The following is a 27,563-nucleotide window of genomic DNA, read 5'->3' on the forward strand; positions in this document are numbered from 1 at the left end:
AAGCAGGACTGAACTCAGCGGAGCTGACAATACAAGGCCAGATGTTCTTGTGTCCTTCACCACACGAAAGCAAGAGGGAATATATCAACCTCACAGGAAAGCACCTCACTCCCCTGAGCCCTATGTTTTGTGAGGTTTTGCCTTCACTGCAAAGAAAAACTTTTTTTTTTTTTTTTTAACTTGCAGTAAAATGCATGGAGGGGAGGTGAGCAGTCTTCACACACGTCAGGAAAAACAAAGCGTCCCTCTCCCTGACCTTGTCTGCATCCAGACGTGTGCACCCATATACAGAAGACAGCAGCATCCAGACTGCCCACCATAGTTAAAAAACAAGTTGAAGTGGAATTCAAGCACAACGGTTCAAAAGCTACTAGAGTACCTAAAATCTGGGAGGTTTTGAACCTAGAGTTACTAAAAGCTTGTTGTTATCTACATTTTCTATTGCAAAATTCCTAAAGCTGCTCAGTACAGGCTGACATTCACACCCTGGCACATTCTTGCCTGGGACAAGCTTCTGCTAATGTTCCTGATGAGGCTAAGTCTATCAGACCACTCCTAACACATGCAGACATTCAAGTTTAATCCAGAACCTCAGCACAATAGTTGGTGTTGGCATGTCTGTCTGCCATAGAATACCTCGGTGATTAAATCATTCACCCAGGGAGTGGAAGACCTTGGTTGTTGGTCCTTATGAGCCTGGGCTGAGTCAAGCTCTCCTTTTCCAGGAAGGATGCAGCTGGGATAGGGTCATTCTAAATATTTCCTAATGAAGCTGGTAGAAAAGGAATGCAGACTTGAGACTAGGATTAATAGGAACAAGAGAGAACTTGACTGTAGCCCAAAGGAGAAAGAGTCCTGGGCTCTGGTCTTAGTCCTAAAATCTGCAAATATCTCTCCAGTGCCAAACGCACAAGCAAGCAACTGGAGGAGGGACTAGGACTCTGGTATGCCTTCAAGGCATCTGCACCACAGTCAGATAAGTCATGTAAACCAAGTATTTCATAAGTAGAAATCAGCTTCCACCCCAGTTCATGCAGATAGATAACTAATTCCACCCTTGGCATACATATACTCCAGTTCCCACTGCAGTTTCAAAACGCAGAATCAGTCTCAGATCTCCCTACCCTCAAATCCCCAGTATATGGCACACACTGCTATATTCTAAATAGTGCAAATGCAGAATGTATTTTCCCAAACAACAGCAGAAGTGTCTCAACCAGGCCCACCCAAGGAGCAGAGAGAAGCAGAAGAAGAAAAGCAGAACAGGGTACAAACTGAAAGGACTCAATGACAGCATTCTCCACCTCATAATCCAGTAGGACCGAATCCTGCTGGCTTAAACAAAAAGTGCTTAATACATTATTTGTCCAGAGAAAGAAGTAAAATCCACAGCAATGCACTTGGTGGTGAGTTTTCAGTGCACAAAACGGCAGCAGTGTATAGATTACAGGATGGATCATACAGTGGAATTTAATATAAAAATAATTGTATATTTAAATTATATACCTAAAAGCAAAATATGAAAGGACATCTGTCTCACCTCACCACGATAGTTCGCTGCATTGAGTGCCAGAAAGTCTTCACTGTAGTTCTCAGAGAAGTTAAGAGCGTTCACCAGATGAGCAGCAACATGTAAGACTAAAAAAAACCAAAGTAAAGCTGAGATCCGTAAACAAGAGATAGATGTTCCTATGAAGTAAAGAAAAGTGGTTACCCAGATGCCAAGCTATAATCACATCACCTGCATGAGATGCACCCGGGAACTAAGGAATTCTTCTTCTAAAGTAAATCAGGTTATAGATATTCATGGCAGAAAGCTGTATGTATTTTAAGATTTTTTTAACACTGCAGCAATCATTGTACGGCAATTCTTCAGCTGGGAGACAACATTCAAAGGTCACCCAAGAATATTCCTTTTTCACCTAATTGGGTATTTGTCTCCACTGTTCCCTCTTCTGCAGATAAGCCTGTAGCACCCTGCTTCTTCACTCAAATCCCTCGAGTGTAATAGAAATGTAAAATTACAAGATGTAAATGTAAATGTACATTTATTGTACATATACACTTGATACAAATGTAAATTTTGCAAGAAAGTAAAACCTGTAATGGCAGATTTTGACCTGATCTCATATACCTGTCCTTTCAGAAACTGGAATTTTAAGGAAGGGCTCAGCATTAGAATGTAAGCCCATGTGTTTAAAGGAAAAATAAACCAAATCCCACATCCATCCAAGAAAGCATTCACAATTTAAGGCAGGGAAGCACAGAGCAAGACTACCCCCAAATGTACTGTGCAAGAAAAACCACAAAGTACCGCTTCAGTGTGTTTCCCGAACAAGCTGCTGCTCAGCACAATAAGATCTCACCTGAAAAGATGCATATTGTAACACCACACATCACATGGAAAGTTTTACTTTTATCTAGCAGCCTTCTGGTTTTCCTGCTGACAACCTAGTAAGAGAAGAATTCAACCAATCTCTCTTCTAAAACAAAGCAAAGAAAAAAATACTAGCAGCAACTGAGGTAATATAATAGCAACTTCAGCTTTTACTGGGTTTAACGCCCTTGCAAGCAGAGTACCTGAATGTAAAAACTACAGGATTATGTCAATGAGCCAATTTTGAGGTCTTAATGAAGAAAGTGCAGTTGGATCTGTATGACAGAGATGTGAAGAGCACATAAAGTAATCTCCCTCTGGCCTTAAAATTTAGTAATTCCAGCACTAATCGTTGTAGGTGTCACTGATTCTTTAGTGAACAGAATCAGATGGAAAGGTATATTTGAATACATATATGCATCTATAGGCATCAAATCTTACAGGTACAGTCAGAAGATGAGCAGAACACACAGGTTCAATTTGCAATCATCTAAAATACACAGATGTTCCTCAAATGCATTATTTATATTTCTGTAAAAGCAACTGGCAAATCACAAACAAGCTAAACTATTGTTTACTGAATGCTGGTACAGAAAACAAAGCCTCTTAGCTTTGCCAGAACTTTTTTTTTCTCCCTTGATAACAAATATATCAGGTTGGTATTTTTATTTGAATTTCTGTCATCCCCAGTAGGACACTTCTGGTCATGCCGAGTAAAAGTTCTTTTTGGTTTTTTGAATTCTAACAGGAAGTAGAGAGGACACGATGTCTTTTATATTAGAGTTGGGAAAGAAGGAGGAGACTTTGACTGATTACAGTTCCACAGCAACCTCCCTGTCCTTCAGAAATGCGTTGAAGAAACATTCCTCACGAGTCCAAACAAGCCAGACAATACCATCCAGGACACTGTCTTCAACAGAGTCATGAATCTAGTCTGAATGTCTGATAGTTGCACCATGCAGGCACATACTGTATAATAAACAGGGATGTAACAGATTTTTTTTCCTATTATTTTCAGACTAAACAGAGACCAGGGCCCTCTTCTCAACTGCTGCATTCTGAGGACAGTGCTTACCTTCTGAGATCCTCGCAGGAAGGCCAAGAGAACACGGCACATCGGTAGAAGGACCAGGCAGCAGTTGAGATTGAGGACAGATGCTGAAGCTCTGCTAACACACAATCCTAGCTGAACAAATATAGCAAGAGTTAGATTACAGGGAGAAAAGATGCTCTAATGGATCAGATGTCAGTCAGTATTCAACCTCCTTTTCTTTGCCGTGACACCAAACAATTCCCATGCCCTCCTGACTCATCAGAACAGTGGAGTTCCATGATATTTTACATGTACTGGAAAAACCACTGTACACACACTATCCTGTTCTCTGAGGGACACAGCTTTCATCTTTGCATCAAAAAACTATTCAAAATTAATTTTTTTCAGAAAAATGTCAGAAAATGACAACTTCTACTGAAAGAACCAATACCCTTATCAGTGCTCAAAGCCACATGGAAAAAAACGTATCTGAGAAAACTGTAAGCGTCCACCAGGAAATTACCTGAAAGCTTCAACAGACATAATTAAATAAGAAAGAGGGATAAATAGTATGAAGACACTAGACAGCCACTTAAGTAAAGTGTAATGATTTTCTGGTAAACAAGCCAGAAAAAGGTGTAAAACAAAATTGATTCAATTAAACTGAAATTATAATATTGTTTCAAGGACTGTTATGGAATTGTCACAGAACTGTTCATCCATTCACACTATGCAGTGCCGTATTTGGACCTAGAGAAAGTAGATTTTCTTCATTTTAACTACTCAACAGCTGGGGACTGTAATGAAACCTAATTTCACTAATGCTTTCACGGGTATATTTGGAACTGACATAATTAGAACAAAAACACTTGTCAAATCAATGAACAAAGCACACATTAATGTCATAACCCTGTATTTTTCAACCTTATTATATTCTCTCATTCATTTATGATTTTTTAAAAAGTTAGCAAAATGCCATTGTTCTCCTAGTTATTAGGTTGAATTACCATTTTACTAGCTTATATAAAAGATGCTTTTAGACTGTCAACAGATTTCTGGAAGGATAACTCTTACAATGTTCTTAAAATCCCAAGTTTTTCAACTCCTGAATAAACTAATGAAAAACTATTATAATATTATAAGATAACTCCAATACTGCAGTTATGTGAATGATTTGAACAGGTACAAATTATCTAATAAAAATTACTAAAGATTTATTACTTTTACAAAATGAAACTTGATGCCAAAAAAGAACATCTGTTATTTCTCAGTCAAAAAAAATTTTGTCAGTGAAACATTTATATTCACATCTTTCTTATCAAGAAGAAGAAACAAAATTGGGCAGAAACAAAAAGGTTTTATTTATTTGGAAATGAAGATTTTTTACAAAAATTATTAGAAAAGCCTTGTAATTTCAAAATTAGTAATTGTTATTAGTTTGTTTTTACAGACTTATCTGCATGTCAAAGAACTGGATGAATATATGAGCTAGTAAAAATAAACAAAATAACTGGACTTTAGCATGTCTAGCAAGATCACAAGCACAATGGCATGACAGGAGTTTCTCAGGACCATAAAACATTAAAACTGCCTGCTCTCCCAGTCAGTAACACCCGTGTACCCCACTTCCTCTATAGTACATCTGGGAACAAAACTAGTAGGCAAACAGAAGTTAAAGAAGTTCAATCTAGCTAAAGCCTCAAGCTCTCCACCTAAATCCTGTTTCTCTTCACAGAATCACAGAGTGGTAGGGGTTGGAAGGGACCTCTGGAGATCATCTTGTCCCACCCCCCTGCTTGAGCAGGCACACCCAGAGCAGGGGGCACAGGAACGCGTCCAGGTGGGGTGTGAATGTCTCCAGGGAAGGGACCCCACAGCCTCCCTGGGCAGCCTGTGCCCCTGCTCTGGCACCCGCACAGCAAAGGAGTTCTTTCTCATATTGAGGTGGAACTTCCTGTGTTCCAACTTGTGCCCATTGCCCCTTGGCCTGTCACTGGGCACCACTGAAAGGAGTCCAGTCCCATCGTCCTGACACCCACCCTTTAGATATTTACAGGTATTGATGAAATCCCCCCTCAGTCTTCTCTTGCCCAGGCTAAACAGACCCAGGTCTCTCAGCCTTTCCTCATAAGGGAGATGCTCCAGTCCCCTGATCATCTTGGTAGCTCTCCGCTGGACTTGCTCAAGCAGTTCCACATCCTTCTCTAAACTGGGGGGCCCAGAACTGGACACAGCACTCCAGATGTGGTCTCACTAGGGCAGAGTAGAGGGGGAGGATAACCTCTCTCAATCTGCTGGCCACACTCCTTTTAATGCACCCCAGGACACTGTTGGCCTTCTTGGCCACAAGGGCCCAGTGCTGGCTCAGGGTCACCTTGCTGTCCCCCAGCACTCCCAGGTCCTTCTCAACAGAACCACTTTCCAGTAGTTCAGCCCCCAGCCTGTACTGGTGCCTGGGGCTGTTCCTCCCCAGGGGCAGGACCTTGCACTTCCTCTTGTTGAGTTTCATGAGGTTCCCCCCGGCCCAGCTCTCCAGCCTGTCCAGGTCTCGCTGGAAAACTGGCTACTTCACATTATTTAGTTAGACCTGAGTGCTCACAACCTCCTCACCAGAAGTTACCGGCTTCCCAAGAGCAAAGCAGACATAAGGGCACCTTCCCTCAATAGTTGCCCGTGAGAAGTAAGAGAGTTCACCCCACAAGATGTGCTCTACCTTGTTTTCTGCCACATAAATGTGGGATCCCTGGCAAACATCCTGGGAGCAGAAGTCATGAAAGTTACACTGAGAGGGACACTTACAACAGAGTTATCTCTAACCTACGGAATTATAGAAAATAAACTAGAAGGAACCACATCACTTAGTTTTTTCCCCACCCTCCAGACCTCCTCTGCTATTTCTTGTGGTATGTTGTCCACTAGTGTTAGTCCTTTCTTTCCTTACATAAAGCCTACCTTGCTTCTATTTAATCTGTTACTTCATGCTCTGTTCAGACGCACAATGAGAGATTATTCTTGCCCTTTTTCCCTCGCAAGTTCTTCAAACTTTAAATCATCTTCTCCTCTCTGGACTCTCCCACCTGGTCCAGAGCCCAAGCGCTACGACTACAACTGAGCACCAGCTACAATGGCCACAACCTCAGCAACTGAGCTGAGGTTTTACTGAATGCCGATGTCACTTTCCACTTCGAAGTGTGATAAAGAAGAATATATGTGAACAACCACAGTAAATATTTCTCTGTCCTTGCCCACAGTAGCTTAAATTGACTTTAGAACATCGTAAACATTTTCTGGACTATCAGATAAAATGGCAATACCCTTGAAATGATTTGACTTAATGGAAGTAAAATGTCTCTATAATGTGCCATTTGCACATACAAGACTGTCTCTATTTTCATTAATTATTACTCCTCTAAAGGGAAGCTAAAAATGAGCTCTACATCTCATAAAAGCAATGACTTCAAAAACATGGGCATTAAGCACATATAAGCATTTTTATTACAGCTTGCTGATGTGCTACAGTATTCCAGTGACCAAATGAGCACGATTTGAAAAACCCAAGAGTTATGTAGAATTAACATTATGCAAAACCCAGAAGTAAACCGAACAATTTTTGTAGCTCAAGTAACACCCAAAAGCTGAAAAAAGTTGCAACACAATTAATAAGTAAAGCAATTCAAAAACCGCAATAATTTCTCTTATATGGTCCATCATTAGTTTCTCAAGAATTTGTTGTCTTTGAGTTTAAACATAAATCAGGCATGATCTCAGTTATCCAAGAATTCCTTTATCAAGCACAACTATTCTTCTAACAAAACTTCAACCAAACAGTCTAGTTTGGAATAGTCTAGAATAGAGTTAATTCTACACTGTACAGTATTATATAAATGAAAATTTATTGCAAGAAATAAGTAAAATGCCAAACAATGTAACTGGTACAAAAAAAATATGAATCAGCTACGGTGAGTAGAAAAAAGCTACCCTACTAAGTGTCCTTTGTGTTTCTTCCATGCCACTATTTAACAAATAGGAAATACTCATTCATAATGCAAGTACTATGGAAGAATACCCTTACGTTCTTTCTAATTCAATGCTATCAGCATCTGTACAAAGGAAAAAAAAAAAGACAGCAGGAAATTACTTCTTCAAATATGTGGTACACTTCTAGGAAAGTGTGATTCAAATATTTTCACAAATGGTTTATTTTTTTTTTTCTGAAGAAATAAAGTTGGGCAATGGTTGCTGCAACAAGCTCACGAAAAATTTGAAAACAATGGTAAAGTAATAGTTTTGGCAATGCTTAGAATCACAATTCATGGAAGACCCAGAAGAATAAGAGTACTAACTTTGCTCTTAACATATACCCAAAGGCTAAAAATAGCTCCATGAAACCAATTCTTTCCAAATGGGTTCCAAGTGGACTTTTTCTTGACTTCCTTTGCATTGCCTGGGTGGCACAGTAACAAATTAACAGTGCATTGTTGGATTTTTAAACAATAGTAGAATAAAAGATGATTTTTGCTCCAAGACAACTCACTGGTTCTAGAAGGGAATTTATATCCTTATGAAGTAGCTAAGAAATGAGAGAATTATAATCCTCTTTTCTTCCTAATATTATTGCTGTCTTAAGGAAAAAAAAAAAGTGTTATTTCATGTTAGTAGCATGTGAAATTTCTGTAGGATCAAAAAGAGAGAAAAAAGCACCCCCCAAAATCTCTGCTGGACACTCTCTTTTATCCACCTTTCCTGATACCAAATCCAAGCATTTGACAACCTCCTTCTGTACTCTGCCTACCCGGTACCACACATGCTGTTATCCCATTTTCATGGAAGGACAAAAAGGCATAAAAAAACTAAAGGATTAATCAAATTCACAAAGGAAATCTGTGATAGGGATAGTAGGCAACTGGACCCACTACAAAGTCAAATCTTAAAATATAGACTAGATTTTTTCTCTAGACAAGTATAAAGCAATCACCATATTTTCCTTCTCCAAAGCCGCAGAAAAGGGCTCCAGAGATACAGTGGGAATATAAGTTCTCCATCTATCCCTGTCTGACATACAGTCCCACAGAAATCAGGATGGTTCCCTGGCTACGCTCATACAACGTGCAAAGTAGGACAGAGAAGCAAAGAGTCAGTTCTCTTTGGATGTTCTGTATGTTGCTGCCAGCGAAGTAGGCGAAATGAGCTTCCCTGTAGTTAGGCAAATGATTTCAGTGTTACATTGAGGGCTAAGGTAACTTACTCTGCAGCACAGAATTCCCTAAAGTTCATCAGTTATAAATATAGAGATGAATGTTATCTGCAACTGCTGTGCACAGAAATCTAATATTCAATACATGGTTGCAAAACATACTGCGGAGCAGAATACAGGAAGATTTCAACAAACAGAGTCCTGTCTCATCTTTTAAGCCCATCTTGTAGCAGCAAAAATGAAGAATACTGCAAATCCTTCCACACCTAAAAGTGATGTGATTCTGTTTCTCAAGACTTCGCTACCTACAAGCAACAATCCTAAACAGGTCATGGTGGAGCAGAGACAGACCATTGATGCTCTCTCTGGAGGCCTGCCTTTGACCTTTTTCAGTCTTCTATGGTTCAGGGCGACTTGAAAGGTTGTGGGAAGACTCATGAACCACATGCTGCTCTGTAGACCCAAGCCACAGACCACTTCCCCAAATCAGTACTGAAGCAGCTAGAAATATTTATTTTTGTAGGTGGGACGAACTGTGTTACCCAATGTGCCTCCTTTTGACCTGACTTCCTTTTCTTCATAGGGAATGCCTTGTTTTGAGTAACGGAGCACAGATAATCTAAGATGAAGGACAGATCGGAATTGTGTGGATAGCAATTATTCCCCCTAGGCCTGCCAAATCTGGCTGGAGATCTAGCAAAAAAAAAAAAAAAAAAAACCAAAAAAAAAAACCACAAAACTAAAGCAGCTGAAAGGAAGCTGAAAAGAAGGAAAATGCGAGGGTAGCGGAAACCCTCCAGAACATCTGAAAACTCCTACAAAAGTTTGACTTGGTTTTGTTCTGAAGATGGAAGATTTCAAGGCAGGACTCTGTAAAACCCAACCTCCTGCACTGCAGCCCTTTAAAATTATTTTAAGAATAAGTGGTGCAATAATTTTGAATTACATTTGGAAAATTATGTTAAGGATTTTAAAAAAAGACAAACACAAAACCCAGCAATTTTCTACACAGATAATTTAACAGCAGCCCAATTCTCTATGCTAATTTCACTTCAGTCTTCTGCTTGCATATATGAATCAGAAGTTGGATATGATATTATATAAAGGAAGAATTATCAGGAGTGGACAACGGTAACAATATTTTTAGCTCTTTCATGAGATATGGGGTATTTGCTCTGCACTACTGATAATCAATATTCTCACCTTTCACTTGTAACTCACCAAACAGGCATTCCTTGAAGGTTTTCCTTCTCTTTCTGTCCACATATTTAGGTCATGTTCTCATTTTAAAAGCAGTGCCTTTGTGTTAGGTGTACTCCTCCTCCTGCTTAAATCAGTCATTCAATCTGAAGAAAGCAACTACCTTAACCTGGAACTCAATGTTAGTTCCCAACTTCTCTAATAATCTCTAAGTGTATTCGCTTACAAGATTTCAGACCAAATGCTCATCTTCATTAATCTATTAATCAGTTAATTTAAACTGTTAGAATCCTGACCTCAGGAAATACAATTTTAAAGCCAACTTTAGTCAATGCTGCTGAGTTACAGGTTTCTTTTTGGGGCAGGCATAATGATACACGCACAGACCGGACGGGATCCCAAGTTATCTTCCAGATTTGAGTGTTCCAGGCCCTCCTTTTTCTGTAGCAACGTCACAAAGTGTGGAAGTATTTTATATATTAATTAGCAACAAGAGCTTGAATGGCTGATCCTGCAAGTCGCAACATGATCTGAACTCCATGAATTTGGTCATGAATCAAGGGATTAAGGGTACCCAGGTCCCCCCCAAGAGATTCACAACACACTGCAATGCGTGAACACAGCAGGAAGTTGCTTGTTGTCACAGTCATATAGAACATATATATATGTTGTCAGTCATATAGAACTGATGTAAGGTCTGCTACTAAGGGCTTCCTCTGTGTTTAATTATTACCCCTTATCACAACACAGTAGGCAATACGATCTGTAAAACTGGTCTTCCGGAGTGTAACACAGCTATTTTTATTTTAAGACCAGCCATTGCTGGACTACCATGGGAACCCTGAAATAATACATAATACAGTGAATAATCAACCAAAGAAACATTTTGGCCATAATTCAATTCTGTTCTACACAGAGTATTACGCCATGATGATCTTGGAACAAGAAGCAATGATGACAAGACTATTTATAATACAAGTCTGCGTGACACAGTAGTAAAAATTTCTGTTACTCATTTGAGATGTACCTCTATTAATTGAACCTCCACTACTGACATCTTCTCAGGAAGTTCTGCAAAGGTGGAAGTTCTCCCAGGTAAGTCAGTAATATAGATGTCCTTTCACAGGATTACTGCCACCTGAGCTACAAGGAGGGGAAAAAAAAACCCAAACAAAAAAAACCCCCAAAGCCATCAGAAGAACTATATGGCGCAAAACTCAAGTTCTTCATTGGCTTATAACTGAGAATAATCTCAGCAATGATGCTGAACTGTGGGCTGTCCAGGAAGAACTAAGGGTTGAAGGAAAGTCTTCTGGCAAACAAAAAAATCTATAACGATGGAAAGAGAATGCAATAAGAGATTTATGTGCACATTCAAGGGGACTATCAAGATAAGGTCTTGTGGATTAACACCCTCAGTCTCCATTAGGGAATCCTGCAGACAGAGAGAGATATATAGCTTCCATAGCAACATAAATCTATTATTAGTAATTTTTCCTACATGTAACACTCTAAAGAGCATATCCCAGATAGCCTGATTACAAGACAATTAAATAGCAAACACACACTGCTTTAAGGAAAATACAGGGTCGAGATACACAACTCCAATGCTTAGATGTGTGGGGGAAGCAGGCTGCAGTGCGGTTGCATAAGGAGCAATGAAAGCAGAATTTGGCCTCCATTAGTAAAATCTCTATCATTACGGTAAACTAGAAAGGAGAGACATGAAAGTTACTGGAACATCTGGAACATATTCCAAGCAGTGAATAAAGATGACATAAATGCGATGCACAGTACTGCGCAGGCAACAACTGTAGAGCTAAAAGAGTGAGGCAGCACTTGTCCTTTTCAGTCCCATTTTCAGTTATTCTTTTCCCAAAGAAATCCTTCTGAGAGCAAGTTTCCTCCACCTTCATCTGAAACACAGAAGCTTATCTTTTGCATTAACATCCATTTGACTACATTAGGGTTATTTGAGCAGGGACTAAAGGAGTAGAGAAAGAGAGACCTTTTATGTCATGACAAAATCACCCAGATTGTCTTTCTGCACATGGCTAGCTCAAGCAACAAGAAACAAATATTTAATTTAATGCTGTTAAAAGTAAGATTTGAGTTCTATAATAAGGTCAGTACTGCATTTAGGACTGAATTTGTTGGTCAGATACAAGCAAACGTGTTGGAAAAAAATACAGCCAAGCTAATCTGAAGGGAGAAATCTTGAAATCTGCAAAGAAGTTAATCATCTGGACAATTTGTCTGACTGAGCAGGCACAAAACCTCCGGCAATGAAGATGTTGGAGTCATGTCAAGTAATTCATGAATCTTCCTTTCCATAATTCATGCCTACTACATCTATCATGAACATGAAGATGAGAATATTCCTTTCCTTTTTGCCACACTCTTTTACAAGAAATCCATGCCTGTTGGGTGTTTCCCAGACCCTCTTCTTTAAGCAATGTAAGGCCACAAGTTACCATTTATTACATTATGAGAAACTGAGATTCTTTATCTGAATCATGTTCCTGAAACAGCGGCAAAGAATGCATTCAGGCAGTAAGACTATGATCTGCAGTGTTACAAGCAATTAAGTATCCAAAGGATGGTTCATCAAGGCAAAAGTACTGGGAAGGGGGTTACATCCACTAGGTTCTGGTTGAACTTACATCACAGGAATCATATAGTCACAGATTTATTCTGGTTGGAAGGGACTTTGGGATAGCTCTGTTCCAACCTCCTGCTCTAAGCAAGTTCAACACCAAACTCAGACTAAATTTGCTCAGGGTTTTGCCCAATTAGTTTTTAAAAACCTCCAGAGATGGAGATTCCACAGCAAAGGGTTCATGGTCTCACAACAGGCCTCAAACTGAGCAAAGCAGTAACACTTGACACAACATAAATTTACCCGCTAAATTTTGTAGCGTAGCGTAGGCTGATTAACCTCCTCCTTGCACATCAGTGCCTTTCACTTCTTTATTCTCTTTGGTTTTTGTTTTTCCAGGATACCACTGTGCTCTTAAGTGCCTTTTTACAGGTATAGAATTAAGGATCAGAAAGATTGTAATCGAAAGATTGAGTAAAAGTTAGGTACCTAAATAATTTTAAAATTCTGCGCTAAGTATCTTGTTCAAGGTCGCAAAGGATGCAATCGGAAAGAATAAAACTGAGCCGCCTCCTTCTGTGGAAGGCTGAAGCAAAGCGAACCACTTCAGTGACCACTGAATGAAAGACTAACCTCATTCTTTCTCCTTCTTCACATCAAAAAGAAAAGGCATGGCATGAAAACATGGCAGAGTTGAAAATATCAGGATATTCAGTCCAAGGTCTCATTTCATATCACAGTCTGATTTCCTACAGCAACTTCTTGTTCTCCATCCCATTACTTGGTAAGCAATAAAATTACCTGTGGCAAATCTTTCAGTGCTGAAAGTGCAGAAATTCTTAAGGAGATACTAAGGCTATTGTAGCATAAAGAGAGAAAAAAAAATCTTTAGCAGATGCCACTGAAAAGCAAGAGAATTTTTTTCTATTCAAGAGATGCCCTTCCTTTTCGCTTTTTTTTGTTAACTAGCTGGAAAAATGAATCCATTTTCATGAAAGAATCTGTAAAAAAAGCTCATTCTGTTAAGACAAAAAAGAATTCAACTGTTAAATTATAAATGAAGATTTTTCATCTAAGCCTCAAAATTTTCAAACATCAAGAAATGGCACACTGAGGCACTGCAAGGCACTCACCCGTGTATGGAAAAAAGAGGAGGTGGTTAGGCAGGTGGGCCATGGACCAGTGGCTACACAAACCAATATCAAAAACGCAGAAATCCTCATGGAAGGAAACAGCAGCTGTAGGACAGATACGCTTACTCTGTTTACTGAAAAGACTAAAATTCGGTTCTGTTTCCCCAACCCTTGCAAAACAATCTGTATGATTTATAAGCATATAAAAATATGTTGAAGAGAAGGGAGAAAGCTAGCTCTGGGGTCTAAGCATGATATTTAGACAAACTCTAAAAAGTGAATTGCAAGAACGTTTTACAGTCTAATATTTTCCAAATTTTTAAATTCAGTTCAGAACTTTGACCAAAAGTATCTTTGAGGCTTAGCTCCACTTTCCTCCTCATTTTAGAAAGTCTCTAAACTTTCCCCACAGTTGCAGGCACAGTTAGACAAACCCAAACGCATGGCCTCCTGGTCCTCACCTCCTGACCAAGACAAGGAACCTGTGGCTTGAATCGTGTCACACGTTCTGAACACACTTTATATTACTTTGTATGTGTCTGTCACTCTGAAGTATAAGAAAACCAAAAAAAAAAAGACCAGACAATGAGTTGGTACAAGGCAGATGAGTCTTCTGAATTGAGAGGAGCTTTGCTGATTGATACCAGCTGACAATCTGGCCCAATATGTTGACCCAAGAACATTTGCTTTATAAACAACCCCCTTGCTCTGCCAGGAACAAACACAGTTTTCAAATGGATGCACTGGGCTGCAAAGCCATTACAGGCTATGATAAAATTAAACGTGTTTTCATGTTTTTCCTATCAAGAAGGTTATCATCATGAAGGATTTAAATATTTTCATTCCCTTCTTTTTGTACTACCTTTGCTAAGGTCCATTTCTTGAACACACCTGAGTCAGCCATAGGAAGTCAAAAAAGAAAAGCATAAGAGGTCAACCTACTTTTAAGAAAGTTCCCCAAAGCTTATGGAACTGGCTAGCTATGGCAATGATATCAACCATATGAAAAAATATATCCTGGACCTACCTAGATATCCTGCATATCTACCAAAGGTAAAGCCCAGAGGCTTTACAGCAAGTGAGGATGTGCATCATCTGTGCTTTAACCCCATGTCAACTTCCCATTGAAATCCATTCCCAAGCATGACAGCATTACAAAGCATGCACTTCTTCCTGGACTCTCAAATTCTGAGCAACTGTAGAGCATTTTCCAAACAGCTCTTAACCCTTAATCTACCCCTTTGGATAGAAGTCATTTCAAACAATGGCAGTGGGTGTAGCTGTGGAGAGCTTCACAAGACAGACCAGTATCTCACTTCCCCAGATTATCTTTTTGGGTTCTTCTGGTGGTGGTGGATGCTACCCTTGCTAAATCATTAAAGCATTCAGATTCCAATAATTTGTTATTAGAAAACAAAAATTATATAGATTACAATGATTTATACAGAATGGAGGATCCATGAGGATGACAAAGACTGAAAAGAATTGACTTATATAAAGAATTCCTTCATCAAAGATGTATCACAATAACTGGATTAGAAAGAATTTGCCAGCACGAGCCCATAAGCTTGGCTAACGTTTTGATGACAAAAAGCTGAGCTCCAGTCATCTGTTGAGCATGTTTGTGTTCCTGTGAGCCTGTCTGCAGCTGGGAACCCCGGGAGGGAGGAGAGGAAGGGGAAGGATAGCTGTCCCACACTTGACTGGCTCTTTTTATTCTAAACACTGTTCACTTTCTACTTCTAAACAACTGACAACAGTACCCCAGTAATTTCGTACTTGATCTTTCCTTGCTTTGCAGCATCCAACAGGCAGTTTGAGTCATCCCTGATTAGCAAATGCATTCTGTTCCTTTCCCATCTCCCAGCATCCCAATTTTTCAAGGCAAAAAGTAACGTCCGGGTCACTCACCCCTAACATCTGATGCAAATAATAATACTGCAGCCCTTGATAATAGAGGAGGAAGGTTTTCCAGAAGAGCCATACATTGAGGGAGAGCCAGAAAAACTAAAATAAAACAGAAACAAGAGATTATAAGTGAAAGTTACACCCACAAACTTTTCAGTGTTAATTTCATTCATAAAACTTGTATGCTTCTAGTTTCATAAGCGTATGTAAATGGAACGGGAAAAGAAACCTCAAGCATTTAGCATGAAATATTGTTAAGTATTAGAAGGGACAGCCCCTATGTGAGAAATTTTCACTTTAACTGAACTTCACAAAACTTTACCTTTGTGACTTAAGACTACTGAGAGCCGGTGAAACCCTCTGCATACAAAATGCTACTCCAAACCTTGATTTAGACGTTGCAGTTGAAGACTCAAAGGATACAAACTAGCAACAAAGAGACAAAGGCAGGAAGAACTTGACCTCCAAGAAGATGCGTCTTCTCTCCCCCCCAGACATTTCCAAAGAGGATCAAACAAAGAGCAAACACCGAACAACGTGTGCCGGGTCCCAGCAGGACACGGACGCCTGCGTCGTCCCGGGGCCGGGGCACCCGCTTGTACCTGTGCCAGCCGCACACCGGCACGGAGCGCATCCCACCGCATCCCACCCGCGCACCGCCGACCCCACCGGCGCCCGCCCCCGCGCTCCTCCCGCCGGGCGCGGCTGGGACCTCCCGCACCCCGCCGGGGGCGAGTGAGCAACGCCCCGACCCCCGGGGGCTCCTCACCGCCCCGGGCTCCTCACCGCCCCAGCCCCCGGGGTCCTCACGGCCCCGACCCCCGAGGGTCCTCACGGCTCCGCCGAGCAGCCGCCACCCGCGCCCCCCTCCCGAGCCTTCCCCGCAGCTCAGCGCCGCCGAGGGGACCCCCCCCTCCAGGGGCAGCCCCCTACCAGAAAGAGGTGCTTGCTCCCCTCATTGGCCAGCCAGCTCCGCCAGGACGGAGCCATGGTGCGGGACGCCTGCGGGGCAGGACCCGGGGGGGCCGAGGGGGGGGGCGACGGGCGGGCGAGCCCTCCTTTTCAGCAGGGCCGAGCCGGTCCTCCCCTCTCCCCACCCCTCACCCCCCGCCCTGTCTTCCGGCCGCCGGGGCGTTGCGCTCCGGCCCCGCCGCTCCAGCCTCCCCCCCACCCCCCCACCCGGGCCCCGCCACGGCCACCGGGCGCTGCCCCTTTGTCCGCCGCCGGCCGCCCCGGGTGCGCGGCGCTGCCCGGGGATGCCCCGTCCGCTGCCCCCCGGGGCGGGACCCGCCGCGGAGGCCGGCGAGGGAGCGGCGGCGCCGGGGGTCTGGCCGGGGGCCACCCCCGCAGGGACTCTGGGGCGCCGGGGCCTCCGCCCCGGACCGATGCGGCCGGCTCCTCGCATCCCCCCCCCCACCCCGAAAAGCGCGGTTCCCCACGGAGAATCCCGTCCGTGGGGTTCCCCCTTGCCCCAGCCCTGCCCCCCCCCCCCCATCTGAAATGTGATACAAAAAGCAGGCGTGAGCGGGGGAGCAGCCTGGCGTGCTGCAATTCGGGGGGAAACAAAGAGGCCGTCCAAGAAACTACTGTTGGGGCTGCACATGAGGTCCTCGAAAGCTGGGAAGGGCCAGGCTGTGCTACTCCGAGGTTGACCCTGCTCCACCAGGTGTCCGGGGGGGGCTGGCAGGGGCAGGCTGCGGTGCCCGGCGCAAAGCGGCCGAGCGTGCGGGCACAGGGGTCTGTGATCGCAGCGCAGCCACGAGAAAGGGTGCTGCGGGCACCTCCGCACCCGCGGCGTCCCCAGCTCCGCCTGCTCGGCTGCGCAGCCAGCCTGCCCTTTGTGGTGGTCTTCATGTTTGGTTTGGGTTTGGCTGGGGTTTTGGTTTTTTTTTTTCGTTCGGTTGGTTTTTTTTGAGGGGGAGTTGCACCAAATACTGATTTTTATATTAAGAAAAAGCTTTAAAATAACCCTCTGTTGCTAGCAGCTTTTAAATACAACACCCTCGTGAGTCACTAGGGGATCTTCCACTCTAAACCACCTCCTTAAGATAGCAGCAGCAATGACAGCTGGCAGCAGAACAAGGCTGTTTTTCCAGGAGATGCCAAGTCTGAGGAGCAGTGCCAAGAAGTCTCATCCAGTCCAGCTTCAGCTGGCTGTCTTTCTCTTACAAGTCGGAAAGTTGCCATTTTTTGTGTTCCTCACAAGCCGCATACCAAGGGTCTGGAGAAAACTGGGAGGAAGCTAAGGTCCATCTTTCTCCAGTTCCCTGTAAAGATGGAGGGAGTGTCTGACCCATATGTGGCCCTAAGCGTGAAGAGTGCGAGTAGGGCATGGCTCCTGTGAAACTCAGCTGGGGGTGTTTTGGCTGCAGCAGGAGCCCTGTCGCAGAAAGTGGCAGGATTTCTGTAGCGTTATGAGGTGCCAGGTGAAGTTTTGGAACAGCAGGGCAGAGGATTACTGCTATTTTTTATCATCAAATGACACTAAAAGGAGAACAAGTGAAAAGGAAAATACGTATCTTGAATTTAAAACTCACCGGAACCATATTTTTGATGTCAAAGGAGCTCTAACAGCCGAAGAAATAGTAGTTTATTTATCTTCTTTGCCATTTCCATTCGCTTCCCGATTTCTGTAGGAATATAAAGAGAAATAGAAGCTGCTTACACAGAACGAGACGATGGAACTTCTCTAGACAAGCATGTCAAAGCTGGAATGACAGAAAATGAAGCTTGTGGGGTACGTCATGCCTAATAATGTGGGGCCTCGGCCAAAGCCGGAGCCGCAGCAAGCACAAACAAAACCAAAATAATTTGCCCATGCCATATGCTATACTTCAAATACCCTTAGAAATGTCTCTGAAAAATCAGCTTATGCAGGATTTGACTGCCCACTCACATGAAGCTGGTGACTCACGCACCAGCGACTACTTCACTGCCCACTTACCAAGCACCGTAATGCTTGTGGAGTACATGACTCATGCTCCAGTCGACGCTGGATCCCACACCATATCTAGGTACAGAGCAAGGAGTGCATTTTTGTAGAAAACAGCCCCTTTTTTTCTTGCTCCCTGGAAACAGCAAAGGGTTTTGAATCCGTACCCCAAGAAGAAGCTGGCAGGGGCCAGTGCCACCCTAATACAGCTGCGTCCTCCCTCCATAGAAAAGGCTGCATTTGCAGGTGGCTAAAACATGACTTCCCAGGGGTCTCTGGAAGTTTTCTGTCTTTTTTCTCTGTTTTAAACTATCCCAGATGTATGTGAGCCTGTGTTTTAACTGCCTGGTAAAAGCACTCAGAAATGGCCATAGATGCTAGTTATAACCTGCATAATTAGAAAAGTTATGACATGACTCTCAAACATCATTTGAGCACCAGTTCATCTCGTCTCTGCTTCCTGAAAACATCCATTCCCCAGTTATGACAATCTGTGTAGCCTTATTACTTAGAATAGAATCATAGAATCATTAATGTTGGAAAAGTCCTCTAGGATCATCAAGTCCAGCCGTCAACCCAACACCCCCAGGCCTCCTAAACCATGTCCTGAAGTGCCATGTCTACATGTCTTTTAAATACCTCCAGGGATGACGACTCCACCACCTCCCTGGGCAGCCTCTTCCAATGCCTGACAACCCTTTTGGTGAAGAAGTTTTTCCTAATATCCCATGTAAACCTCCCCTGATGCAGCTTGAGGCCATTTCCCCTCATTCTATCCCTAGTGACCTGGGAGAAGAGACCGACCCCCACCTCACTACAGCCTCCTTTCAAGTAGTTGTAGAGAGCGATAAGGTCTCTCCTCAGCCTCCTCCTCATATTGTTTCGTGCTCCCAGGTGGAGAGACCACTGTCAAGGCAGGCAGTCCCTCATAGAGACTGAGCACATACTTCCTCTGATAAGGTTGCTTCTACTGCATCAGCAAAGTCACCCTGACTGCACACTCGCCTTCCAAGTCTACTTCCCACCAACACCCACCACACTCAGATCTACTCTCCTAGAACTTCTTCATGTACTTTACAACACTGCTGAGTGTTGTAGCTAATGTTACAGAGGTGGCTTAAAAGGTTTCTGGTGCTTGAATTTTGCTTATGTACCTGAGAGTGATCAAAAGCCAAACCACTGAACTTTTGGGTGTCTCCATCTCAGAATATCATCATCACCCTGCAAGTTCCTGCCATGACTGTAGGTGTTGTGAGCACAACACCATGTCCTTCCAGTCTGGGGAGCGATCCAGGCACCTCGCCTTCTGCTCTGTTGCAATCTAGATTTAGGCAGACAAGCCCTTAAATTCCGCCTGCATCCCTAAGGGGGTTGATCCAGTGTGCCTTCTCAAGGGTATTTACCCTTAACACTGAGCTCATGGGAGGAGGAGGAAATGTTGGCACCGATTTCATTACAGAGAACAGGAAAAGTACAGTTTCTGCATAATAGCTGAGTGATTAGAGCACTTGCCCAACAGTGGGAGAGCTGGACTTTCTCAGAGAACTGAATCCATTGCATTCACATCCCAGGAAAGTTTCCTAATGACTGCCCTTCTCTGGGGTCAGGGAAGGAAACAATCTCCAAGTGAGCCACTGTGCAGCCAGGAATGCAAGAGAGAAGTCAACGAAAATCAGAAAGGGATGCTGGCCAAGTGGTAACAGCACACATCTAAGGAAGGGAGAGGATCATCTAGGAAAAGGAGACTTGGGATGTTAGTTCATTTTTTGTTTCCATTGGAAGAAAAAATGCGGAGCGAATTTCAGAATTCAAAATGCTCAGGAGAAACTGCAATCACAGAAGAAAACAGAAACAGAAAGGTTTTCCCGCAAATTAATTTCATGTGTTTCTTAGAAACTTTCTCATTAAACTTAAGCTACACGCTGTTTGCCTTTATAATTTTTCCTATAACTCCAGCGCGTAGTCGCTACATAAGGGTAAAATAGCGATCAAAATGTATGTCACTCTTAAGGTCTGTGCCATGTGAGTAATATCCTGTGCGATGGCATATGGCTTTTATGGTATTACATGTTGTGTCATTTCTTTCCTTTTCTGAAACTGGATCTTTACATTTGCTGCATACCACAAGATCAGCTTGCTTTCTTGTGTGCTCCCTGATGGACTCGGAGGCCTCCCTAGGGTGAAATGCTTCTCCAGAGTTGGGTGAGAGCCAAGTTTATTAATTTCAGGGAAGTTGCAGTGATTCATGGTAATACATTATTTACTGCTGCCATAGTGTCTGGGAGCATTAGCCATGGCCCACACTTTACCTTACCAGAAAAGTGAAATTTATGCCCAAAGACTTCAAACGAAAAGTCAGACAACGACAGATGGAGATCTGATCCCCGACTCTCATAGACACAGCAAAACAGGCAGCAAGGCATGAGTGCACAGTAGCATTAGCAGGCTGCGTTTTGCTTGCACTGAAACTCTCTCCTAAACCAAGCCGTTCAGCCACTGCTCAGTTCCATGCTACAAGCTTAAAAATATGACAGGAGGTCCTACAGTATTTTGTCCTCAAATAACCTCCTCCACATTCCTGTTTCTAACAAGAAAGATAGCATGACAGCTCCAACACACGGCAACGCCGTTCATCACAAAAGAATGCAAGCACGTAGCACATGGAGAAAATGTGTATAATAAATACAGCTGGAGTGCATTCCATGACATTTTGAGAGTGATGTCAGTTATATTTATTTTTCAACTGTTTGTAAGATTTTCTTGAATGCTTATTGTAAAATTGAACCAAACCACATATCTATGGATCATCAACACACAGCATCTTGTACCTTTTAAAATGTTGTAGGTCCAATCCACCTTCCACTGAATTTATGGGCCTTGCCTTGATTTTGCGATGAGCGGGGACCACGTCTGAGAATAGTACAGGGGTTAAAACATATCTTGCATTGATTTTAGGGGTTAAAGCAACCATAATGTTCCCCCAAATGGGCATTCCAGAGATTCTCAACCAATTATTTCTGTATTTGGCCAATCAAGTCTGTTTGAGCTTGAACAGTTATTTAAAAAAAAAAAAATTGCTAGCCTTATTTTAAAACTATTCAAGAAGGAAATAAACACAACCTACCATGCTAAACGATCCATTAATTTGTTATTCTTTACTTTTTTTTGTGGATGCAAAGTATTTTTAGACCAAACAGGACTAAAACCATTTTGGGAGCACAGGCATTATCATGGAAATGAATGTACCATCAGAAATCCCTTTTCAGTTTCATATAATTTACTTTCAAGTCATCTTTCTATCCTTTTCCTGGTTAACTAAATAGACTGTGCATTTAGTTCTTAATTCTTCCCTCCAAGACAAGGCTTCCAGAGTTAGAGGGATTTTAGTAGACATTTTATCTTGCTTTCTGAAGAGGAGACCTCTTCTTTTTATACAACAGTCCAAAACCAGACTCACTAATAGGTAGGAGTATCTTACTACATTACAGGATACTCCTCTGCTTATATGCCAAGTTACTCCATTTGCTGATTTAGTTACAGCTCTTCCATTTCAGTGGAATCGTTAATAACTGAGTCTTTGAACAATGCATGAAATAAGTAAAAGCTGGGCAAGAAATGCTTCCTATCAGCACAGTCACTTCTTGGGTAGAAGGGGAGAGCTGGTTAAGTGTGCAGCAATAACATAAGACACATAAAACATTCTTTTACACCTCCGGTAGCTTGCATCCCAAGGTGACATAGTGCATGCTGAAATTGTGCCAGGGCATCCTGATTCAGTGCCAGGACATAAAGGTCAGTGCCAAATAATCTACAGTATCCAAGTTTCCCAGCGGGCTCATCGAGAACATGTCAGTCCTGGTTAACTGAAAAATTTTAAACAATTACAGTACAAACTACAGCTTTTACAGTTTACAGAGCATAGTTTACAGAAACTCTTAAAGACTACAGAACAACATCCAACAACATGCTTACGCAAGCATCATAAATATCAACATTAAGTAAACATTCATAATTCCTCAGTTCTTGGAAAAACATTTTTCCTCGGAAGATCCAAGAGATTGGCATATTCTTCTGCATTAACTCTGCCAAACTGGTGTTTGCACTCTTACTACAGAGCTGCAAGGGCAGGAGAAAAATTAGAATAGCAAGGGCAAAGGAGGGAACAAAGCTAACAAGGGAGCTCTGAGGACTGACACTGACTTTTACCCATGATCGAAAAAAAGTATAATCAGGAAATAACTTTTGATACAGCATGAGAAAAAGGGACAAAATTCTGATGAGATATCCCAGATACTAGAAGTTCCCACCTGAGGAAGAGGTCATTCTTTGTCTATTCACATTGCCACACCTCAGAGTCCTCTTTAAATACTGCCTTGGACAACTTTATTACTCTTATGTAATCTGGGGTTACATTGGTCCTCATAAATCTTGATCAAATCACTCCTATAGACTACTTCTATGGAGCTTCACTGCTGTCTCCACCTTTGAGAAAGAAATTCCCATGGTGTTGTGGTTTAGTCCCATCCAGCAACCAAGCACCACAGAGCTGCTCACTCACTCCCCCCGGTGGGATCGGGGAGAGAATCAGAAGAGTAAAAGTGAGAAAACTCCTGGGTTGAGACACAGCCAGTTTGATAAGTAAAGCAAAAGCCGCATGCAGAAGCAAAACAAAAGAAGGAATTCATTCACTCCTTCCCATGGGCAGGCAGGTGCTCAGCCATCCCCAGGAAGGCAGGGCTCCATCACGCATAGCAGTTACTTGGGAAGACAAACAACATCACTCCAAACATCCCCCCCTTCCTTCTTCTTCCCACAGCTTTCTATGCTGAGCATGATGCCATATGGTATGGAATATCCCGTTGGTCAGTTGGGGTCAGCTGTCCTGGCTGTGTCCCCTCCCAGCTTCTTGTGCACCCCCAGCCCACTCACTGGTGGGGTGGGGTGAGAGGCAGAAAAGGCCTTGACTCTGTGTAAGCTCTGCTCAGCAGTAACTAAAACATCTCCGCATTATCAACATTGTTTCCAGCACAAATCCAAAACAACCTCATACTAACTTCTGTGAAGAAAATTAACTCTATCCGAGCCAAAACCCACACATGGGAATGTAGAAAAGAGCTATTCAGATATTACTCCCCTAATAACTCTGTCTTTAAAAGTTTACCATCTAAAAGACGCCTTTAGGCTGTCTTCAAGATGCGTCTTGCTGCCTGTACAGATAGGGAATCTGAACTGGAATACATGCTATGGCCAGAGATATGAAAATCTCCAAATGCCCCCATGCAGATGAAAGGTTGTAACAGTATGAGAAAAACAAAACAAAACAAAACAAAAAAAAAACCAAAAACAAAACACCAAAAAAACCCCCACAAAACCGCATAAGCATTGACTGGAACCTGCCAGGTCAGTAGTATAAACTCAAGGCAGAAAAGCTGACTGTTTCATACAGCTGCACTTGCTGGGGACTTGAGGAGTAATGCAAACATGGTGAAACAGCAGGATCTGCTCAGCTTGGAGAGAAGTGGTGGTATGGGATTCAGTCAGACAAAGCAACTACAGTTGGCAGTAAAAGCATAAACACTAAGGAGGGAAACCACTCTACCACTCTTTAAATAAAGGGCAACACCAGTATGTGAATAAATATTTATACCCTAATCATGATTAAATTTAGCCTGGAAACTAGAAAAGGTGCAGCCAAGTGCTGGAACAGCTTTCCGCTAAGGGTAGTGGGAAAAAATATAACTTGTTAAATGTTAGAGCTCTATTGTTTTATGAAAAGGACTGTTTAATATCTTCCAGAGTAAGTAGAAGGCTGTTAAATGATCCAGTTTCAGAAAATGTCTTCCAGTCCAAACACACCTCCCAGCAATCATTGCGACGGCCGGGGACTCCCAGCAGTCAGGCACTGTCCTGACTTCACCACTCCTTCCGTTTCTAGTAGCAGTTATTTCTGATGTTTTATTTTCAATTTAATATTGAACACAAAGTTTCTCTCTTCCTTTTAATTAAAATCTTCTTGAACTTTCTTGAGAATGCCCCTATTATTGTCACAATTATAGGGCCTTACTCCAGAATTCAGCTACTTTTCTAGAAGTAATACTTAATATTTTACTTGGCAATTAACCGCACTGAAAATTTAACTCAAATTCCTTGCTTCGTATGACCTACAGAGGCAACCTCACAGTGCTAGAGGATCCCCACCCCCCCGTTCAGTTTGATGAAGCCTAGCAACATGTGGAGCTTTCTGCAGATCATGTTGCCTTTAGTGCTAAGACAAGGTAAACACTATGAGGCAAGATAGTTTAGAGAAGAAAGATTGTGAACATTATGGAGAAGATTATAGGGGATAGACTTGAATCCCCTATTTTATTCAATTAGGCTTTCATCCAGTAAGGGTCTTAGGCACACATTTAACTTGAAAAAAAACAAGCACTGAGGTCCACTGAGTCTAACTTTGCTTACAGTTAAGTAAAGGGATTTCTTTGCTCAGTGAGGGCTTTCAGCACATATGTAAGCGCTTTCTTGAATCAAAGTCTTGCACAGCACTAAATGAGAAGCAACATTACTTTAAGTGCATGGAATTATGTCAGTTAAACTGAGAACAAAATATGGCTGGTATTTCTCCTTGTCCTCCCCTCAGTATTCTGAGTAAGCACAGCCAGTTTTATTAGACAGCCATTATGACAAACCTTGACACAGAAATGCTGCTGGCATGAGAACATTCATTTTAAATGCATTTAAAGTTTAATAACACATTTAAGCGGTATTGAATATCTAGAGGCTTATGATTTGCTTGCATAGATAGATATGCTTTAACTGATGCTATGACTTTTTTTTTCAGACCATGCCGTTCTTTTGCAAAGTATCTAGGTAGAAAGTTAGGACAAGTCTTAGTTACCTGAAACTATTTGGGGACTTCTTACTAGACAGTCTTCTGGGAGAAGCCGAAGGTCGCCTCATTGTATAATAAGGACTTCTATTTGAGTTAATGTTCTTTATTCCTCTGGAGCCACAAACCCTTGCAAATTAATGAAGCACAATTTCTGGTGAGGCTACCAACAGCATCATGAAAGGTGTGTCTTGAGTTTGTGAGAGACCAATTCCACAAATGAGAAATAAATATTCTTGCACGGCAGTCACACCTCTCAGCTATGCAGTAAGTGAACTATTTTCACAACCATTTAGGATCCCCCCGACCATGTTTTATGACAGCACTGTTCTCTTTTTCCTTATTTACATGGTGCCTCTGAAATATTTGCTGCAGCCACCTTTCTGTATTGCAGGCCCAAAATGTTTGCCAAAGGCTTCCCCCTGAGAACAGTGCCACTGTGGATTATGTTAAGCCTCACTGAAACTAAGGGCTGTAACCAAACTCACTTTCCTCATTTCTCTCATTTAATAGACGCACAAGAAGTCACTGAGGTCTGCCAATGAAAAAGGTGTTGAAAAGAAATATCCCCAGAAAAGAGGCACATTACTGCTCCAGGAGTCAAGTGTGCCAGATCTGAATTTATTACAAGGCAGAGTTTGCTACGTTTTGATTAAGAAGAGCAGAGTTTGCATTTGCACATAGGAAGTATTGCAAGCAAAGCAAAACAAGAGAAGCAAATGGAAGACACAGAAAAGCTGGGACACCTTGAGTAAGAGTATCAAGATTCGTAGCTGATGAAAAAAGCATGGAGTATGTACAAAGATAATCTTTTTTGTTACCAGATCCCTTGCTAGGAAAATATAAGTGTACATTCTTTATGAACAAACACTCTTTGTGAATACTTATTGTATCAGGAAGTGGTTCGTTTCTTTATGCATATTTTCTTTAAACATTTCTTTCTTTCTGCAAGTCTAGCTCCACTGATTAAAAAAATAAAGGAATAGTGTAGGTAATAACATGGTTTCTTCAATTCACGTACATTCAGATTTAATTGTTGAGCAATTCCAATTTTCATCTCAGGGAAAATATATAACTAACTTGTAAAAAATGCTCTCATTCCCCCAAGTAAGGATTCTTCTATGGTTATTCATCCTTTTTTGTTTAAAGTATTATGAACAATTTATAAACTAGAATAGATGAATAACATCTATTTGCAGTTGTGCTGGGCTTTTGGAATCGCAGCAGTAATTCCTCCTTACTTGGCAATTTGTTGCCTAAAAGCAGTTTCACTCTTTGAATGTTATTAAAAAGCAAAAGATTTTTCTCTCACATACATAATTTGAAGCACATTAAATCATTTAAATGATGAATGATATACCAAGTATTCTTGAGCAGATTTTTTTGGATGTTCTTTTTATTGCCCTGTACCCTCAGTGGAATTTAAGCTATCATCATCTACTTTGGAAGCCAAAAATTTGAATTGCGGTATATTAATTAATTTTCAAGAATTTAGAGTGGAAAGATTTATAAAGATGTTTAAAATCCAAAGGTCAGTAAACAGCATCATTTTTCAATAATTTAATACAAAGAAAATTTTGCTATTTGATTAAGAGATACCAGGGGAAGGTTCAATACACTTGCCAGGAATGAAATGCATTTACATTTTCCTGCCAGTAAAGGTAACTGACTGACATCAGAGACAAAGAGAAATAAACAAGATACAGTCAGTTCTCCATGGAAATGAAAAACATTTTTCTGTAATTAAATTGCTTCCCAAAGGAAATAAATTTCTCAGTTCAATGCCAAAGTCTTTCATCAGATAACATTCCCCAGCACCCACAAGGGGAGTGCTGGAACACTAAGGTACTGGTATTTTTAAGTATATAAATCTACAAGATTTTGTTTGACAGAAATTAATGCTCTTAATAGGAAAGGGCTAGTTCAGCAGAAAATTGTTTTTATTAGCTGGTTGCTGCTCATGTTCATTCTCAACTTTTCTCTCCTTTCCTTGTTTTGCTACACACTGGTAAAGGAAATCACAGGTACATTCTCATCAGGTTTCTCTGCAAGTGGAGCTACCTGTCATCTAGACTGTCCTGGATACATCTTCTTCCGCCAAGACATGCTTTCCTGAGGGAAACTCAGGACTTTGGCTGCCCATCTAAAATTTCCAGACATACAGCAGCTTGATCAATTTATAATGGTTGATTGTAAAGATTTCTGCTCTTTTTTGGAAGTACTTCCTTTGTGAAGGGTTTTTTTTTTGGAAACACATGATCAGTCTGTGGTGGTAACAGAGCAAGTAAGAAACCAACTGAA

The 27,563-nt window shown here is 41.8% G+C and overlaps 1 protein-coding gene across 4 annotated transcripts in view; it reads right to left on the reverse strand.

Annotated features, from left to right (window-relative positions):
* The window catches only part of NOX4 (NADPH oxidase 4), a 113,110-nt gene extending 96,591 nt beyond the window's left edge, over window positions 1-16,519 (reverse strand). For 2 of the 4 annotated variants that reach the window (XM_075080995.1, XM_075080988.1), the window contains exons 1-5: window positions 16,378-16,519; window positions 15,448-15,543; window positions 3,453-3,563; window positions 2,367-2,451; window positions 1,541-1,638 (exon numbers count right to left, since the gene is read on the reverse strand). In XM_075080995.1, coding sequence (XP_074937096.1) covers window positions 1,541-1,638; window positions 2,367-2,451; window positions 3,453-3,563; window positions 15,448-15,543; window positions 16,378-16,434 — 447 coding nt within the window. In that variant the 5' untranslated portion in view covers window positions 16,435-16,519. Of the gene's footprint in view, window positions 1-1,540; window positions 1,639-2,366; window positions 2,452-3,452; window positions 3,564-15,447; window positions 15,544-15,766; window positions 15,841-16,377 lie in introns of those variants that run through there. The other 2 variants (XM_075081000.1, XM_075081011.1) reach the window with 2 other exon arrangements.
* Window positions 16,520-27,563: the final 11,044 nt, after the last annotated feature.

Source organism: Phalacrocorax aristotelis, chromosome 1 (genome assembly GCF_949628215.1).
Source record: "Phalacrocorax aristotelis chromosome 1, bGulAri2.1, whole genome shotgun sequence".
Classification (NCBI taxonomy): Eukaryota; Metazoa; Chordata; class Aves; order Suliformes; family Phalacrocoracidae; genus Phalacrocorax; species Phalacrocorax aristotelis.